Raw genomic sequence first — 20,876 nt, 5'->3', positions numbered from 1 at the left:
GGAAATTGGATAATTGTCTGAAGAAAACCCCCAGCATTCTTTTAAATGGTGCATTTCTTATTCTAATCACTCATGATCTAAAAACATTTTCCCTCAGTTTGACTTCAGACATTTTTTAGACTAATCTTAAACCAGTATCCTGTGGTTCCTCATCCTTCCACCAGTGGGAATAGCTTCTCTCTATCAACCTTGTCCAGACCCCTCATGCACAATACTATCAAATCTCCCCTCAACCTTCTTTTCTCTCAAATCTGTAGTTATAGGATAGCGCACTATAAGAAGGCCATTCAGCCCATCAAGTTCTCCCACTGCTTGTTTCCACCACTTCCAAATGGTTGAAACAAATCTCTGCCTTTTTTTGTTGTTGCTGTAAGTGTTTATCCAATTTCCTTTTGAATACTAATTTGAATCTGTATCCACTTCCATATCAGAAAGCGACTATGACATAAATGTTCTTATGCTATTTATGTAAATTTTTTTCCCCATATCACCACTGGCTGTTTTTCGCAATCATTTCAAATGAAGTTAAATCTGGGTCAGAAACAAAAACAGAAATTTCTGGAATAGCTCAGCAGATCTGGCACCCTCTGTGGAGAGAAGGGTCTCTACGGAGCAAAGGTCACTCAACCTGAAACATTGACTCTGATTTCTCTCCACAGATGCTGCCAGACCTGCCAAGCTTTTCCAGCAATTTCTGTTTTTGTTTTCTGATTTACAGCATCCACAGTTCTTTAGTATTTAATTCTAGGTCATCATTTATTCAACCATTGGAAACAGTTTCTACTTATTCTACATTAATCCATCCTAATTTTATACGTTTCCAGCAAATCCTCTTGACACTCTGGGGCAACCTCCCGCTTCTCTAGAATCCTCATTCCTGGATCAATTTTAATTTTATGTATGATCTGCACTGTTGGTAAAATATGTTTAGATGCATGTCACTTTCTGCAAAATCTAAAATGGGACTGTGTGGTATGGTCATAGTTGAGTTCCAAGATTTCCTTCTTCAAGATTGAACATTGGTCAAAAGTTGCTAACTGCAGTAACTACTGGCTTCATGCCTTAAAACCCAAACAAAATGGAATTCATCTTGATTTAACAAAATCTTCTGATGCCCAATGTCAGTTTTAGAACTTTGAACAACCTGCTCCTGTGCATTGTTTAGTCCAAAACTGAGTTGTCAATGTTTCTAAACCTGAGTTTGGACTTCAGGCAGTATCCAGATCAATATGTAGTGTTCACACAATCTTATTGTTTCTAGATCCATATGCAATCATTTTCTTCATGTTTTGTTTTATTTTGTTTTTCAGCATTCATCAACACCCTGCTTCCCTCCTCCAAATGGGTATGCATACAGTAACACATCTTTCAAGAGAGGCCAGATTGCTGACCAGAATACTGCAGTGGATGCATTTAAGCAGAGTGTTAGTCGACATGTAGATAGGTAACTGGTATTAGCATGCTGTGGAGAACTGGTACAATTTACTTTCTCCTCCTCTTCTGCTCTTAAAACAGTCTGGAGAACTTCTCTGTATTAATATTCTCCAATGGGTCAATATCTAAAGACTCTGTGATCCATAAAATTAACAGATTTCTTAATTTGATCTTTTTTGCAGCTTTCTAAGTCTGTAACTTTGATTTTCTTTTTATTGTTGTGAATTTCAAGAGTTAATTGAATAAAAATGTCCATTACTCTGTAATGTCACAATATATTGACTCAAATGTTTGTTAAATCACAAGAGCTTTGTGACTTCAACTTCTAAATGTGGTCTCCTGGGCATCCCCAAATTTAATTGTTTCACTATTGGTGGCTGTATTTTTATTTGCCTTGGCCCTAAGCACTGGAACATCTCCTCTTCTCTTTGACCAAGCTTTTAATTATCTGAATTATTCTTTCCTTGTTTGATTCAGTGCCATACCCTGTTTGACAATGCTCTTGTGTGTAATCAAACTTTCAGCTCCTAGTGGCTAAATGTTGGGTAAATAAATGGAGTATTAATTCTCCACCTGATTTCTGTCATCATGTGGATAAGGTGAAAAATGTCCTTTCAACTGCTATAACATGCAAAGTCTAGCAACCAAATACATAGTTTAGACGTTAATTTCTGAAAATTATCAAAATTCACATTAGGAAGTGCCTTCGATACGGCAACAAAATATACTTCGGAGAGATTTTGAAATGCTGTTGTGATGAACTGGAGCACCAACTCATAAACCGAGATGCCATTTGACACCTGACACCTACTGCTGCAGTTATTGATCTCTGCAGGAAAGTGCAGAGGTGCTTCTCTATAGGAAGGTTCTTTCATTGCTGCTCTTCTTCACATGTTGACAAGCAGCATTGACTGAGTCCTGAGGTAGCTTATTCAGCCTCTCAGTGACAGTCAGTGAATGATGCAATTTGGCCAACAATGATACAAAGGAAAATAATAGCTCAATAACAAAGTTGCCTTACCGCTAACAATTAGAATCTATCAATTTGCAGCAACTCCATTGGAAAATGAAATCTCTTTTGATGCAGATTTGAAAACAGGAGTCTAAACATTTTCAAACTTTGCATCCTAAAGCACCCAAGGGACAATTTAGCCTTTATGTTCTATTAAAATAGAAGCATGTATAATCTGCCAAATTGTTAATCATGGTTGGATTTCATTCATTTGCCTGTAGTTGATTAATGGTGCTCTGCATGCTGGTGCTGGTTTACTTCACGAATCAGTTTTCCACAGCCCCACAATTAGTTACAGTGACTAAATGAAGAAAGATTAACTAACATGGTATATTGCCATAAAAGTAGTGGTAAGCTAATACCTTTAATCCAGTTTGACAAGTTGAATATGGTCTTCCTGTGTAGTACTAAGTTATGTGAAACAGAGGTTCTGTACTGAGCTAGCTAAACTAATCCAGAAAGGGCTTCAATTAGTCTTAATGCTAATGGTAAGAAAAGAAAAATTGACCTGGATGTCCAATCACTGGCCTGTCTCCCTTGCTGAAAATTATGCCAGTGCAAAAGAAAGGAATTGACTCACTTAATATATTCCCATGGTGCATTATCTTGCCTAAACAAACAAAGCTAAGATTTAGTTGCTCAGGTTAGCTGGTCCCCCGCAAGGAATTCAGCCAGTCTTATGACTACAATGTTTGGGGTACGTTTCAAGTCTATTAATGCCTGTCTCAACTGCCTATCTGATAGTAGGCACTGATACACAATTAGTTTTACTACCTTCTAACAAGTTGAAAGTCAGTTACTTGTTGGTTCTGATATAACTTAAACTGCATTCATTGTTAGATGAAATGAACTGAAGGAGTGTGAGGAATCAGAAGTGTAATATCATATCCGCATAACAATTGCAGTAAGATTAGTCTGCCTAGTATTAGAAAGTGATTTGGAGATGACGGTGTTGGACTGGGGTGTACAAAGTAAAAAATCGCACATCACTAGGTTATAGTCCAACAGGTTTAATTGGAAGCACAAGCTTTCGGAGCGCTGCTCCTTCACCAGGTAGTTGTAGGAGCAGCGCTCCAAAAGCTATTGCTTCCACTTAAAATTGTTGGACTATAACCTGATATTGTGTGATTTTTAACTTCGTATTAGAAAGCATAGCATACAGCAGTTAAGTTTACACAGTTTGATACCAGATTAATTGATTACAGAAATTGATTTCCTCCATTTCATGAAAAAGCCATTAGCAAACCTACAATTTTATTTTGGCAATTGAGAAATTGTCACTGGAACAGTGTATTGAATATCAGCCTAATGTTCTTACAGATAGATGAGGTGTGTTTACCAAAAACATTATTCTGTTAGTAATACTTCTATTTGAGGTATTTTTCTGAAAACACTGCACCACTCTAATTGTATATGATCTAGCCATCACATCAATAAATATAGATGGCATCTGGATTTAAAGTATGGTATTGAATCTAGCACGTAACTAGAAGTGAATATAAGGTATGGACTCATTATATATGTAGCAGTGTGTTCTGAATGGCTGGGATTTGGTAGAAGAATTGAGATGTTTTTCTTGAACTCCCTTAAACAGGCTGGCTATTACATATTACAAAACAGAGATGATATTCAGTTTTTGTGGATAAAACAGTGATTAGTGAAGGATCTTTACTGGGAAAAAAAGTGAAACACAGCATATGGAAGAGTATGGGAAAAATAAACTTGAATTTAAACCTTCTTTGGGAAAAGGCCTCTTATTACAATGGTTATTCAGGCAATCGTTAACTTATTGTCAAGATAGTTATATTGGTGAAGACCAAAAGACTCAGCACCAGGAACAGAACATTTAATTTTGTGGGTTTTGAAATTTCTCATTCGGAGTCATGCTTGGTGTAGCCAAGTTGGCAACTGAGTCCTATAACCAGTAGGTCATTGATCCTGATGAAAGCTTGCCTCCAATGCCAGATACGGAGAATTTTCGGGTAGGTTTGAGGACATTTGAATAGTATTGACCAGTTTTTACTATAGCTTGCTATCTATATATCTGATTACAGCTTCAACCTCCTATTGAAGGGCTAGTGATAAAACAAATGTATAATGTCTCATACCCACAACCACATAGGGGAAGAAAGATCTCCAGACTTTCTTGTCTTTTAAAATTCTTTTTTGGTAAATGATTATCTGTCCTCACTAAAATATTGCATGTGTTGTTTAGAATGGTTCTTTCTTTTCCAATAGAAATTACGAGGCACAAGGAATCCAACAACAGAAAAGATATGTTCGAATAGTATATGATTTTGTGGCAAGGAATGCCAATGAACTCTCTGTCCTAAAAGATGAGATATTGGAGGTGATAAACCATTCTCTATTTATTGTATGCGTGTGTTTAATACTAATTATTATTTAATATTATGCCTCCTATTTACTCAAGATATGTTTAAAAACAAGGACCCATCGAATGTGAGTAATTTAGTACCTGGACAAGTGCATATCAATCCACTGAGAGAAGTCTGCACAAGTAATTTGTTGCTGTTCTGTGCCATTACCTGTCATCAGAAGTAGAAAAAGTTAGAGCAGTAGAGTTTTTACAGAAGTGAAATGGGGGAGGCTGGGAAGAAAAACACAGGAGAGTGTCTGTGATAGGGCAGAAGATGGGGACATATTAAATGCTAGTAGCATTTATGGTGTCATTACTCACTGGGAATAGCGCATTAGAAGTCAAGCTGTAATATTCCCCAAGTCATCGCAAATTTGAGAATTTGATGAGATGGACAAATTATCCAATTCTACCTAGCTATCTAATTTGGGTTAAAAGAATATGTACACCTTCTTTCATCTGCAATAAGAGAATAGCTACTTATTGTAATCAAACTGTCACCCAAAATAGTAGAAAAATGCAGAGGAATTGAATTGCTAAACTTGAACTGTACAATTTACACCTTTTTAAAAATTTCTCATAATTATGTACACAGACATGAGAAAAAAAGACATGTATACGAAAGGTGGGGTCAGTCAGAGAAAGCAGAGTTCTGACACCACTCCAAATCACCGATGGTTCTTTCTCGATTCTTTGCTGAGGATACAAGATTGTGGGATGTTGATTTTCAGTCACTGCTTGACAATTTGTCTGTACACTGTCTCTGAAGGTAGTTTTCTGTTTTTCCTTTGAAAAAGATTTACAGAAAGGACAGCTTGCAGAGCAAAGGTGAGGGAGAATAGCTAGCTACTAGGAATTTTCTTCTTCTGCATAGGCAAGAGAGGTGGAACCATTGTCTTTGTAAGCTGGATGTTTCTGTTTTCTTGTCCATGCACCAGGCTATAGGCACCTGCCTAGTCACCAATCATGAGATTGTTACTATGATGAGCACCCCTGAACCTACTACAACTGGTGCTAGTTGAAAAGCCAATCAAAAGCACTATCTCTAGGTAGAGTTACCTTGCACACGTACGAGCAGTGCTGATTTGTCTGGAATTCTGCCTCACTGCCTGAATAAGGTAATGCTCAATATGTTCCAGTACTTTTTCTTTTAAAAGTACAAACACCTTCAGAGACAGCTTCCTTAATTTAGAGTAGTATATTTTCCTGCTTTTCAGCCATAGTCCCCCAAAAAAGTTGATTTTACAGTGGGAATAGTCAAAGGGAGTGATATGTGAAAAGGATCAAAAGATTTACTTCTTGGATGTCAAAATGCAGAACAGCAAACCACCTCTATCCAAAAACAAAAGCTAGAAAAACAAAACGAAGACTAAAACCTACCAAGAATCAGAAAGAAAACAGGCTTGGGGAGTTCGCAGGAGAGTGCAGGAAAGATTATGGTCCGAACTCGATACTGAGGCTAGAAGTCTGTCAACTGCCCAACTGAAAGTTTTGGTGCTGTTCCTTGAGCCACTTTAAGATTTGCTGGAACATATTAAGTTGATTGAGCACTGCAATATTTGCATGAGACCAAAGTGAAAAATTAAAGTGTTAAATCATCAAGAGCTCCAAATCAAAACTGTTAACAATCTAAACACCTGACTCTCTCCCTGCAGGTAGTGGAAGATAACAAGCAGTGGTGGAAGCTGAAGAGCAAATTTGGAGAGACTGGCTATGTCCCGTTTAATATGCTGAGTGTAGTAAATATCGATGCCATCCCCGCCCAGTCTGACTACCCTTACAGCCAGGTAAATGATACTGCACAAGAACGTCACTCAAAGATATGGTTCAGGCTGTGCATTATTAATAATGTTGTTGTAATCAAAAGATCGTCTTTTATACTAGTCCAACTTAATCAATACTGAATAATGAATCTGTAATGTTAGATGAATTATTAGTTTCTTGTGGGGACCAGTGAGAAACTTCACAATAATTGTATGTTTTATATTATTCCCTTTGCACCCCCAAGAATGCAGAAATTTTCTGCAATGAGGCGTCTTGTTTAAATGCTCGTTCTAGACATTCTCCCAGGGACAAGTGACTGTAATAGGATGTGTCATGGCAATTGCCTAATATATATGTATCTACACGGTTTGTTGTAGCACCATTATTTGTGGGGTGTTGGATTTATGTAGAGTTTAGCATGTCATACCTATCTATATTTAGTCACTTTTTATAGAAGATCTGTTTCCAGGGTGGAATCTGTGGTAGAATAAATTACAAAGTGAATTTGGGAGAGTGGGGTCTGGAGGAATACTATTATTTGCTTCATGCTTTCTTAAGGTCATGATGGCATTTTGGTGGCACAGGAAAGTTCTGTATTTGATATCCTGACATTCTGTCATCTCCTACTGTACCAAAGGTCAGTAATTCAGATAATATTGTGACAAAGAAGCTAATACTTTATCAACACTTAATTTCTTTAAGAGTGGCCAACGATACAAAGGAGAAATGAGTTCAAGAGGAACCGGGCCTAATACGCCAGGCTACATTTCACCTGGACCCTTTACTGGTCCTGGCCATGTGAGACATGGAAGCCATGAGCTACCAGGACTAGCAAACAGGCCCTACTCAAGAGACAAGGACCGTAAGTAAAAAAAAGTCATCAACTCTAATATAAATTTATAGGAAAACCACATCATAACGTAAGTATCTCTTTAATAAAGAGTAGGTTTCACTATCATTTCACTGATGCATCTCCTTAATAATAATAATTAATGAGGCTGATGTTAAGGATGCACACCTTCCTACAGTGTGGAAACAGCCCCTTCGGCCCAACAAGGCCACACCGACCCTCCAAAGAGCAACCCACCCAGACCCATTCCCCTATATTTTACCCCTGCACCTAACACTACGGGCAATTTAGCATGGCCAATTCACCTGACCTGCACATCTTTGGACTGTGGGAAGAAACCAGAGCTACTGGAGTACACCCAAGCAGACACGGGGAGAATGTGCAAACTCCACACAGTCAGTTGCCCGAGGCTGGAATTGAACCCGGGTCCCTGGAGCTGGGAGGCAGCAGTGAGACCCATTGAGCCACCATGTCGCGCTCGCATTGAGTGGCCTACTCCTGCACTGACTTTCCCATGTCTACTTTGTAATGAAACTATCCTGAAATAGTTGACATGAAAGACAGAGAAGCAATAACAATCACCTGATTTTACACATCTGACAGCAAGACCTAGCCAGCAAGTAAATGTGCAAACTTTGATTGCAGTTTTAAGCTGGTTGAAAATGATGCTCACCAGTTTTCTGGAGTTCTAAGATTTGCCAACAGCATTCAGGGTTCCCTAGAGGAACATTAAAAATTGGACAACTTATCTTCAATTATTTTGCTCAATTATTTGAAAGGCCAATCATTTTGATTTCAAACCTTAGCACTCTACCATCAAACTATCCCCTGGCATGTAGCTACACCATGCTTTCCTGTTTCTTAGTTATGCTCTGCATCCTGTCCCTATCTTGTTGCTGTCCTGTCTCCACTGCTCAGGAGTAATGCTTCCTGCAATTGAATAATCTAACAACACTCCCTGTTGGGGATCATGTTTTAAAAATGGTCACTTGTGTAAGAAATACCAGTGCTCATGAGGTTGTCTCCTTCCTGAAAAAATAATGCCCGAAGGCAGAACGCAAAGTGGCCAGAAAAATAATGTGATATTTCTGAGGTCAGACATTCAGCTGGGAATTTGCCAATATCCAGAAGAGACCCTTTGAGAAGTGAAAATGAGGACTTGTCTTCAAGAAAGTCTTTGAGTATTTTGGTTTGGCATGGTGTCACTCTATAGCATTTCATCAATAAATCATGATATCAGGAATGAGCTAGGCAAAAATGAAAATGTTTTGTTTAAATCTCCAAATTTAATAAATTAAATACACATCAGGAAGCAGTGGTTTATGCATAATTAAGTAAATGTACTACAGCCATCATAATTCATTTTTCATGTGTTATAAATCATTGTTATGTACAATGCCAAAGGAAGCTGTGCAGTCTATTGAGTCAATGCCAGCTGTCGGTAGAGTAATCCAGTTGGTCCCATTTTCCTGCTTTATCATCTTGGGACCAATTAATCTGTTCCTCAGGTGATGACATATTTCAAAACATATGATTATTTAGAGATATAGACAAGCTGACTAACTTGTGCAGTCAATATAGTAAGATGTTTTATTTTGCTTTTAAGAAAATCAATTTTCTTTGATAGCAAAATGCTATGGTGCAGCCTTCTAAAAACTTGTAAAGCACTTCCTTTACAGGGCCTCATTTATTGTTTGCTCCAAGAGTCTTAATCATTTGTTGTCAAGGGTGATCGTCAGGAATGCTGTGGTACGTGCCAGTTCCTGTACTCTGCCACACAGCATGCTCCTGATTTCAGTAATGTCACCAGGCAGTTGGACAGTAGATTTGTGGGGCTTTCACAGAGTAGGATCAAAATGTGTTAAAGTTTCACGAGGTGTAATGAGCACTGATTGTTGCCAGAGTTTGTAGGTAACTAGGAGGCCAGGACATTGGGATGAGATAGGTGGAGACTGAGGTGCTACTGAGACATCTGGGAACAGGATTGGTTGCCTGCATATGGGGTTATGGTGACTAGAGATTGGGAATGCATCTCTCCTTGGTGAAAGTGAGGACTGCAGATGCTGGAGATCAGAGTCCAGATTAGAGTGGAGCTGGAAAAGCACAGCAGTTCAGGCAGCATCCGGGGAGCAGGAAAATCGATGTTTCGGGCAAAAGCCCTTCATCAAGTCTGAAGCCCTCATTCTTGATGAAGGACTTTTGCCCAAAAAGTTGATTTTCCTGCTCCTTGGATCTGCCTGACCTGCTGTGCTTTCTAGCACTACTCCGATCTTGACATGCTTCTCTCCTTGCCCTGGACAACACTTCAATCAGATCTGATTTCAAAGTGAAACTGTTCCTCTTGCACCCGGGGCAGTCACTCAGTCTAGATCATGTTGGTGATTTATTGACCTGATTAGAAGACAGGTTAAGTTATAGAAGACATAGAGTAGAGAAAATAGGTGAGCATGCAAATTGGATGGATTGACCAGAGATTGACAGAGTTGTGTGGAGATTCAACTATTCAGTATGTTTATGAATGACTTGCATAATGATTATGCAAAATCTTGGGAAATATGACGGAATTTATCTTAGGAAAATGTGATGTTATGCAGTTTAGCAGGAAGTATACAGGAGCTGAATATTATCTTAATGGAGAAAGACTGTAAAATCAGACTGCAACAGAATAGAGTGACTTCGGACTCCTCTTGCATGAATCACAAGATGGTTAGCATCCAAGTTCAGCAAGTAATGAAGAAAGCAAATGGAATGTTTGCCTTTATTTCAAAGGGAATTGATTTTAAAAATAGAGAGATTTTGGAAAAGTATACAATAACATAGCTGGAACATTGTGTGAAAGGTTTTGAGCCCCTTATCAAAAGCAAAATATACTAACAATGCAGGCAATCCAGAGAAGTTTCACTCAGTTGATACTGGGTATGGAGAGATCCCCTCATGAGGAGAGCTCGAGTAGTTCGGGCCTGGACTCATTAGAATTTAGAATAAGAGGCAAGCTTTTGAAACATACAGGATCCTTGGAGGTGTTGACATGGTAGATGTATAAAGGTTGTTTTCCATTTTGGGAGACTCTAGGACCAGAGGGCATAATCTCAGTTTAAAGGGCCATCTATTTAAAACTCATGTGAGGATAAATTTATTCTCCAAAGGTAATGAACCTGTTGAATTCTTTACCTCCGAGGGCTGTCGAACATGGATTGTTAAGAATATTAAAGGCTGAGATAGAGAATAAGAGGGTTATCGGGAAAAGGCAGCAAAGTGAAAATGAGGGTTATCAGATCAGCCATGATCTCTTTGATTGGTGGAGCAAACTTGATGGGCTGAATGGCCCAGTTCTCGTCTTACATCATATGGGAATAAATTTGCCAATTCCATAATCATTGATGGCATAGTAAATAGTTTGTTTAGAATACAGTCACTTTGTGGATGGGTTCATTGTTCTCAGTGGTGAGTTTTGAGAAGATTTGTAGCTCAGGTTGAGGTTCTGGATGTAGGGTTTGTTTGCTGAGCTGGGAAGGTTCATTTCCAGACTTTTTGTCACCCTCGTAGGTAACATCTTCAGTGGACCTCCAGGCAAAACTTGCAAGTAGAGTTCAACACAAATAAGTTCAGATCAACCAATTTGAACCAAGAAGAAAAACATTTGAGTGTTTTTGAAATGGTGACGCTCCTAAGAAGACTGGGCATTCTAAAGATTTAGGGGTCCATGTAGGAAAAGCAATTATTGTTATGAAAGCATTTTTTAAATAAAAATGTTGGTTTTGTTTTTTTTAAAAACAGACATAATGACACAGATGGATGAAGTGAATGATGAACTTTTACATTTAATAACTGCGAGCAAAACAAAACCACCTTCTCGCAATTTTATGGTCCCAAAGCAGTCATCCATTCAAATACCACTAGGTTATGAATCTAACTCAGATGATGTCAAATCCTGGTTGGAAGCAAAAACCTTCAGCAAAGCGTAAGTAATATTTTAACATGATTGCCTACTACGTATAAGCATACAAAATGAACAAGAGAAGATCAACTGATTGATTCTAATCCAGTAACTTTGTAACATAAATCAGCCCCATCTGCACTGTCCATGTGTTCAATTTCCACAAAAAAAAAATGTGGCATCAATTAATAACTGAAGGATAGCTTTGAAATCTAACACTGAAAACAGTCAGGTCTACCTGACAAAAAAAAATCCAACTCCTTGTGCCTATTTTTTTTTCTTTGTTGCTAGAACAGAGTCAGTACCCTAAAGTGAGGAAACTCTAAATCTCCTAGTTATAGATATTTTTTAAATTTTACCCCCACCCTACTGCCTAACTGCGGTAGTGCATATATTTTCCCCAGCACCCATGGTGTGTGTGTGTAGGTGCGTGTGTGTGCAGGTATGTGAGACACTGAAAGACAACAAGTGTACAACTCTTTATTCAATTTCCACCACCAGGAAGAAAGGAAACATCCAAGTGGCCAGTGACTTGTGCCTATTCTTGGAAAAAGTCATATTATTGGATAATTTAGCTTTTTTCTAGTGATGGCACCATATAGTTCTACTATAAACCACTGACTAGATTGCAAAAGAAAAATGTTTAGTGATTTTTATGTTTTATGGTCACATTTTTACTAGTAGATGCAACTATACATTTATTTGCACTGGATGGCAGGGGATGTCACAGACAAATGTTAAATGTTAACAGTAATTTCTATCCTCCTGTCTTACAGTTCTTGGGCAGAAAACAGATTAATTTTTAATGTAATCAGTTGAAGGATCTTTTTTCAATGACCTTAACTTGCCCTATTTCAATGAGATCTACTTAAAGATTACAGTTTTGAAATATAAAAAGGAGCAGGTAAAATCAAACCTATATTTGGACTGGTACGGAGGGCTGGATCAAATAGCGAATCAATTTTGAGCATTACTTTTGCTCCGAGATGGACCAAGTATGGAGTGCACATGCAGATGGATTAATTCCATTGGCTGGCGTGCAAACTTACAAGCACCATCTATCCTCCTGGTTATTTTTCTGGAAGTAGAATGAAGGACTACCGACCAGCAAGCAGTGGGTACCTAAGGGAATTAAATGCCCTTGTGAGGCCTATTGTTGACCAGTAGATCCTCCAGGATGTTGGGAACTATACCAGCTTGTGGAGGTCACCTCCTGGTAGGCCGGATTGAGGTCAGCCCTCCACAAAGACTTTATGGTCTTCCCATAAGCCTAGTCACAACTGCGCTACAGTCACTTTGCGGATGGGTTCACCATGCTCCGTGGTGTCCTGGCTGCTGAAGGCTCAGGCCTTCACTGCTTCTGGAACGTACTCCTACGTTCTGAGACTAAGCCTTCAGTACTTCTGAAATGTAACATGAAGAATGATGTAGTATCATGTGATAAATATGACCTGATGTAATGTTGCATTAAATAGTCATCATTCTCTCATGCTTCTTTGGCCTTGATTTGCCTTGAACTGTAGACAATGTGAGGGAAATATACAGATCCCTTTAATCTGAACTCTTTTTTTTCCAAAAACAGGACAGTGGCTGGTCTGGGTATACTGACAGGAGCACAGATATTTTCTCTTAATAAAGAAGAACTGAAGATGGTGTGTGGAGAGGAAGGTGCTCGAGTGTACAGTCTAATTCAAGTACAGAAGGCTGAGCTAGATGTAAGGACCAATGTCCTGCATTCTACTAATGCCACATTTTTTTCCCATTTCTTCCATCAGCTGATTTACTATAAATGATGTACAAAGCAAAAATTCCTTCTGCATTTTGCAAGCTTGAGAAGGCACAGCAGTAAAACATTTTGGAAAGGCCTGGCAAACAGTTAAACTGTGCTTGGAGTATTTCTTCTGGTAGTATTCATGCAAACACTGACCAGTGTGTTCAAAGGGGATCACGATTATTTTACGAATAGGAAAGGTTTAGCGGGATATGGGCCAAATGCTGGCAAATGGGACTAGATCAGTTTAGGATATCTGGTTGGTGCGGACATATTGGACCGAAGGGTCTGTTTCCGTGCTGTATAACTCTGACTCTATGTCATGGTTTACTTGAGCATAGAAGGAATTTAGAAGTTGAGATCTAAATTGATTTTATCAGCTCATATAATGGATATCTAGCAATGTTAAACTGTCTAAAACTAGGTTTCACACATAAATGTCAAGACATGAAATGGACTGGCCCAAATCTCAATTATTTGGGAAGGAAAGACCTCAAGACCAGTACTTGCAGCTATAGACTCTGCTAGTGCCTATCTGATTGCAGTATTACATTTCTTTCTGATCAACATAAAATAACTCTTTTCCATGACAGTATCAGTAAAGGTACTTCTGACTGGATATGGCAGGACTGCAGAACTTAATTGAGATCTGTAAGTTGGGGGATCATTTGGTTCTGTCTATCATTTCCTGCTTAATGCTTTTTGGCATACAAGTAATCTTTTGAAAGCTTCACAATTATTACTCCCACATAACGGTACCCCTAGCAAATATTATCATTGTTTCTTCCATTTCCATGTTGAGATAATGTATCATGAGAGAAAATAAGAACAGATTTGAACAACAACTCAGCTCCAGGATATCTCTGCAAGAGATCTTCAGACTAGCCATCTTCAGCTGCTTCATTAATGGCCTTCCCTCCATTATGCGGTCAGAAGTCGGGATATGTAATCATTGGTGAATAATGTTCAGCACCATTTATAACTGTTCAGATACTGTGAATCAGATATTGTGTCCAAATGCAGCAAGATCTGAACAATATTCATGCTTTGGCTGAAAAGTGGCAAGTAAAATTTCCTGGCAAGCAACACAAATGCCAGGAAATGAGAATCCCTAATAATAGACCATCTTACCATAATCTCTTGATATTCAATGACATTATTGTCACTGAAACCTCACTGTCAACATCCTGGGGTGGTGGGGGTGGGGGGGTGGTGTAAGGTACCTTTAACTAGAAACTCCACTAGACTCTGTATATAAACACAGTGGTTCCAGGAGTAGGTTAAAGCCAAAGAACAATGCAGCAGGTAACTCACCTTCTGACTCCTTAAAGCCTGTCCACCATCTACAAGTCACAAGTGGGAAGTGTGATGGAACATTCCCCAATTACCTGGATGGGAATGCAACTTCAACAACACTCAAGAAGCTTGACACCACAAAGCAGCCTGTTTGATTGGTGCCACACTCCATCCACAACTGACGCTCAGTAGCAGCAGTGTGTCCTATCTACAAGATGTAGTGCAGACATTTACCAAAGATCCTTAGTCAGCCAGCTTCCAAACCCATGAACACTTCTATCTAGAAGGACAAGAACAGGAGATGCATGAGAACACCACCACCTTCAAGTTTCCCTCCAAGTCACTCGCCACCCTGACTTGAAAATATCTTGCTGTTACTTTAATGTCACCAGTTCAAAATCCTGGAATTCTCTCCCTAACAGCATTATGTGTCTATCTACAGCAAGTGGACTGCATTGGTTCAAGAAGGCAGCCTACCACAACCTTCTCAATGGCAGCTAGGGATGGGCTGCCCAGCCGACATCCCACGAGCAAATTGAAAACAAAATCTCTTATGCTCCTGACACTAGTTTCAGACTGGTTCAGACTGAGCTATATTGTATGCGCTGCCAACACTTACCAGTTTGTAGTTGGGTAATTTGCTGCCAGGAATCCCCTTTCTTTGGCTGTGTCTTAGGGCAGACTTGGTTTGCAGTAATAGAGTAAAACAACTAGTGAGTCTCGATGACAAGAGGCCCATGTTTTCAACAAGACGTCATTTACAGTATATTAGTAATCAGTTATAACTTAGTAAACGTTGTTATAGAGTCATAAAGCACAGAATCAGACTGGTTGGTCCACTAAACCAGCCAACCATAATTCCAAACTAAACTAGTCCCACCTTGCCTGCCTTTGGCTCATATCTCATAACCATTCCTACTACTTAACCAAATGTCTTTTAAATGTTGTAACTGTACCCACATCCACCACTTCATGTGGAAGTTCATTCCACAGATAAACCACTGTCTGTTTAAAAAAAATACCCTCATGTAATTTTTTTCTCCTTTCACCTTAAAAATACAGCCCCCTAGTCTTGAAATCTCCCACCATAGGGAAAGACACCTACCATTCACCTTATCTATACCCCTCATGATTAGATAAATCTCTAAGGTCACCCTTCATCCTCCTAAACTCCAGTGAAAGAAGTCCCAGCCCATCCAGCCTCTCCCTGTAACTCAAACCCTCCAAGCCTGGCAACATCCTGGTAAATCTTTTATAAACCCTCTCCAGCTTAATAATATACTTCCTATACCAGAGTGACCAGAACTGGACACACTATTCCAGACTAAGACAATTAGAGATGTGGATATTGGTCTTCACCCTATAAAATCTTATGATGTTCTGCCTTTTCCCACCAATGTCTGATTGGATAGAGCTTAATGCAGTCTTGAACATTCAGAACCATCACCTGTACAACAACCTACAGCAGATGGGTACTTGCCTTACTCTGCAAAGGTTTCTGCTGGATCAGTGTACAGAATTACCCAACCAGTATTGTATTGTCTCAAAACTGGACCATATATTTTCTCACCACCCATAATCAAGGTAACTTTTTTTTTTAAAAAAGATGTTGATAACTTTATTCTCTCCTTTCCATATTCTAATTTTACAGAAGCATCGAGGAGATACAGAACTGGAAGAAATCATGAAACGAAGACAAGAGAGGATTGATTCCAGTCAATAAAGTTTCATTGCTGTTTGCTTTGCGATTGGACAATAAGACCAGAAATTAACCCTGTACAAATGGAAGGGTGGGGTCTGTTATACAGAATTAATAACTACTGATTGTTTTGTGTATTTTACTCCTGTTGTTTCAAGAGGAAAATTCCATTCAGAACCTGCGTGGCTTTCATACTGGTAGTTGGCCTGAAGTATTAATACGTGCACCATATACTTTTAGAAATATAAATATATATATTATATATGCATGTAGCTGTAATAGTGGACAACTGTGGAGCATTGTTGCCAAAACCTGAAGCCAAGTGAACACAATATAAATGTAATTTGCTCATTATTAGTTGAATGGCAAAATGATAACTCTGCAGCAAGCTCCTGACCTATACAGATAAGCTGAGAAACTGCTAATAGGCAACATTAATGGATGAATTGTGACAGTAATCTTGTAACGTTCCTATACCTGCTATTTTATTGGAGAGGGCTGGCATCTCTGCTAAAATGGAAATGTAATTGTTATGGACCAGGCCAGCCCCCTCAAAATGTTTCCAGACGATAGCCTAGACCTTAACTTTTTGTATATTTTTTTAGGCAGATGTAAAATGGATATTCCAGGGGTGATTTATCTGGTCAAACCATTCAGCTTTAAACAAATCAGAATTAATTTAAACACTATGGATGAAACATGAACAAAAGAAAACAGAATTTAGAATAACTGAACTTATTTGAATACCCAACTGCCTCTATCACAACTTAACGAAGGAGCTAATCCAATCTCTGCAACACACCCTTGGAAAAAGGTAAATCCAAACGTAGGTTCTTACAGGCAGGAGAGCTTTCAGGGAGCATGGAATCTCTTTGCCCTGTAGCTGCTTCTCTAGGTCCCCAGCAATTTTTGACTGCTTGCTAAAATAAACCAAACTAGAAAAAAACACCTGAACTGGGAGAACTGGTCAGTCCCCTGCCATTGTTTCAAAGTAGACATTTCCAGACATATAGGAACTTCTGCCTTTATGACCTCTCTTGAAATAAAATCGAGGCCAACATAACCTTGTTAAAGGGGCAGCATCATCAGACAATACCATATAAACTATAAACACTTGCCACATAATATCAGCATTCTATCAATAATGGCTTAAATATGAGTATTGACTTAATAGTTCAGTAGGTAACTTATAAATTCAGTTATTTAAGACTTAACACAAGTGTACAACAGGTTGCACACATAATAATGGTCCTATCATTCTAGAATATTAATGTAATGACTACCTATTAATAGTCACTATGGTACATAATGTGAGTCTTGCTAAAAAGACATCCTGTTGAAAATTTTTATCTTGCACCCTTCAGAACAGACAGATCTTACATCTGTCTTGATGATTATAAGATGCTTCTGTTTCCAGTACAACTGCAGAATAATGTTTGCTTAGGCTTCTTGAAACAAGCATAAATCATAACACACCACATCCAAACAGACACTAAACTGAGACAAAGTATTGAACTTTGTTTGGGAACCTCCTTGCTGGAATAAAACACAATGTGGCAGCAAGAGACACCCAACATGCATTTTGCAAGTTGGCCAATCAATGGCTCAGAGCATGCTTGCTGACCAATTTACGATGATAATGATCTCCTGAAGCTGAAGGAGCCAATACGGGTCTCCCAATACAGAACATTAATTGCCCCACCGTTTGAGCTGAGTGGTCTAATACTGAGTGAGGTAAAGACAGCCTTTGCCTCTCTACTGGACAGCCAGATGTCAACTTCTCCACTGGGCAGCCAGCAACTACAGCTTTGGCCCAACAGCCATTGGTTGGTGAGCAGAGAGGATTGCTAGAGGGATGAAGTGATATCCCTGCCCCATCTGCTTGGCAGGCTGTGTCCACTCACCACCAACATTAAAGTGCTGTGTGAGACTTCACCTGCCGACCGAAAAACTCCACAATCTTCCATTGCCTTAATAGACTTGCCACTACTTGCAGGCAGGCAGGCAGTCCTCTGTCCCTGGTATACCCTCTCAAATGGCTTGGGATGTGATGATGGCCACAAATCGGCATCCTGACTGATCTTGTAAAACTCCAGGCTCATCTACCTCATCAGGCTTTCAAAGTTCTGCCCAAGATCATTAATGTGGATACCAACTCAAAGGAAACAAGATCTCCATTCAACAGACATCCATGATAACTCCGTTAGGTTTTTCATTTAATTATAATACAAATTCATATACAGATTCTCTATTCAGTGAATTAATTGTAATTCTAAGAATAACTAAATGGATCCACTTCCTAATCATGTAGATCTCACATATCCAGTACATTCTTAAAAGATGCTCAATTTGAAACAATATCCATGGTCGCAGGTACACACTTGAGAATTAATGCAGTGTCCACTTTCTACAAGCAACAGTCAGTAGTAGAGTATTGGTATTTTTAACCATGGTCATTTATCATTCTGCTGGTAGAAGTTAACTCCTGGCTACAATTGTCAGTACTAATAAAAGTTAGTAAATAGCAGTATGCAAATTGGATCTTGAAATATTTTCCTTTAAATATTATTTTACTGTAAAGGTGTATATATTTGATTCTGAATTAAACTGAGCATCATAAATGGGGTCTCTGCCTAATCGATTAGAATTGCATCTGTTTACAGATGTTAGAAAATGATACAGCAATGGTAGAAAGAATTTTTTTCTCCCTTGTAATCAGGTGATTTTTTAAAAAATTATTTTGTGTCAGGGATCCAAGTTTAAAAGAATTTCTGTTTGGCAGGATAATAAGTGAATCAGTTGCCACTCTGTTCCCATTGGACATGAGAAAGAGTACCAATCTGGCTGCAATTTTCTTGTCTCAATCTGGTCCCAATCGAAGGGAAATGTAAAAAATTCACATAATATACTGGGAAGAGTTGGTTGGAGCATAATATTTTGCAGCACTGCAGTGGTAGCTTTGTTCCATTTCTATTCTACAATATTTTGTTGTGCAGTGTTTGCTGCTATTGCTAGATGCTATGGGGCAATTTCTCAATCCCAGGTCTGATATTACTTATTTTGATCATGTTAGCTCCCTATATATTCAAATGATATGTACTCCCATATCTAATGGAACATAGCAATAGTATTATTCTTGAGTTTTCATAGTTACCCATTTTTTTTCCTTTTCTCTCCTCAAGATTTTTCTAGGAAACCACTCAATACACAACTGCTACTTTCTCTTCCCTCGCCCATAGCTCAGCCTGAAATTGGATTGCAGCAATGGCAGGGTGAGCTGACCTTCATTCGCTGACCTTAATTCACTGACCATGATTTCCCTGTCCTCTCCTCATAGCTGTCATGCACTTCCCCTCTAGCTTGGACTGTCTGGAAGGTGGCAATAGGTCTCTGCATGTGGCAGTAATAGGTCTAGGGTCCCAGACAGAGGAAAGACCTTTGTAGAAACCTCAAGCTTGGCTCCCGATTTACCTACTAGGATCTCTGTTTCTGCCAAGGCATACAAAGCTGCATCTTCAGGTTTCAGAGTTCACTTCCCCTTTGAACTCTGCTTGCAGTTCTGACAATGGCATAGCCACCTTTACATTGCAGCTTTGTTCAGACAGACAAGCGCTTTGAGTTCACAGATTTGTATCGTTCACATACTTGGTATGAAACATTAGCATCAAATGGAACAGTTAGAATTTATCTGATTTCAGGAGATTATGAAAGGGGAGTTCAGCAGTTGCAAGCAAGAATTTATTTTCTTCCCATCTTTTGTTCATGCAACACTTGCCATGGTGTTCACTATATTTTTATGGTGTGAGCAAACCTGGTATAAGATTAAAAGGAAGTGAGTGGTACAGTTGATGAGGCTATACAAATTGAGAAGAAAATATTTAGGAGGTATCCTTCACCAAGCATCTGCAGATAATGCTGGCCTTTTGAGCAGATTTATCTCTCAATACTGAACTTAATGTCCAAACGGTGGTTTTACAGTGTGCACTTAAGTTTTGTAACAAGTGCTTCAATTCATCATCATGCCTACCTTGTTCCAAACAATGACCGCAATAAGGTGCTACTCATGCACCAGGGATGGCAGATGCTGCTTGACTGTACAATAGTATTATGAACCTTTTGGTACTAAAGCAGTCGTCATTTGAGGGTTACTTGTCCGGGAGTCTTCACACATTAAGTCATGACTGCAGTTTTAATGGGCAGTCTGGTCCTGTCCTAATAATAAGATCAGCAAGCAAGTCTCATGAGAAAGACCAACTCTATTGCCTCCCTAAGAGGGCTGGTGTCATGTGTCATTCTAGATATCTCATTTTTCAGGACAGAAGACCTAATAGTTTTCGTTAGAGCCAAAAAAAAGCACATCAAAGGACTCGGTTGCAGCTTTATCTGCAGATCCCCAGTGTCAGAGATCATTTATAATATGCATTTACACTTTAGAATTTCTCTTAAGGACATCAAATGCAAACACATGTGGTGCCATCAGTTGCTGCCCACCTCACATGCAGTTTTACATAAATTAAAATTTCAGTTCCATAGTATTTATTTTGAATCTAATCAAAACTGGAGAATATCGGGAAAATTCCATGATTGTAACCTTGACTTCACCATCTTTCAGCAAGTTTAACTCCTAGCGAGCTTTGAGAAGATTTGTAGCTCAGTTTGAGATTCTGGATGTAGGCTTGCTCGCTGAGCTGGAAGGTTCATTTTCAGACGTTTCATCACCTGACTAGGTAACATCT

General features: G+C 39.0%; 1 protein-coding gene across 1 annotated transcript in view; it reads left to right on the top strand.

The window, feature by feature from the left end:
* eps8l2 (EPS8 like 2) overlaps positions 1-18,761 on the top strand; it is a 165,620-nt gene extending 146,859 nt beyond the window's left edge. The window contains exons 15-21 of the mRNA XM_043706415.1: positions 1,311-1,444; positions 4,685-4,796; positions 6,479-6,610; positions 7,290-7,449; positions 11,215-11,398; positions 12,957-13,089; positions 16,093-18,761. Of these exons, the coding sequence (XP_043562350.1) occupies positions 1,311-1,444; positions 4,685-4,796; positions 6,479-6,610; positions 7,290-7,449; positions 11,215-11,398; positions 12,957-13,089; positions 16,093-16,164 (927 nt within the window). The 3' untranslated portion in view covers positions 16,165-18,761. The remainder of the gene's footprint in view (positions 1-1,310; positions 1,445-4,684; positions 4,797-6,478; positions 6,611-7,289; positions 7,450-11,214; positions 11,399-12,956; positions 13,090-16,092) is intronic.
* Positions 18,762-20,876: the final 2,115 nt, after the last annotated feature.

The sequence above is a fragment of the Chiloscyllium plagiosum genome, chromosome 16 (genome assembly GCF_004010195.1).
Source record: "Chiloscyllium plagiosum isolate BGI_BamShark_2017 chromosome 16, ASM401019v2, whole genome shotgun sequence".
NCBI classification, from domain to species: Eukaryota; Metazoa; Chordata; class Chondrichthyes; order Orectolobiformes; family Hemiscylliidae; genus Chiloscyllium; species Chiloscyllium plagiosum.
Note: the sequence above shows the minus strand (reverse complement) of the source record. Positions and strands in the feature narration are given on the sequence as shown.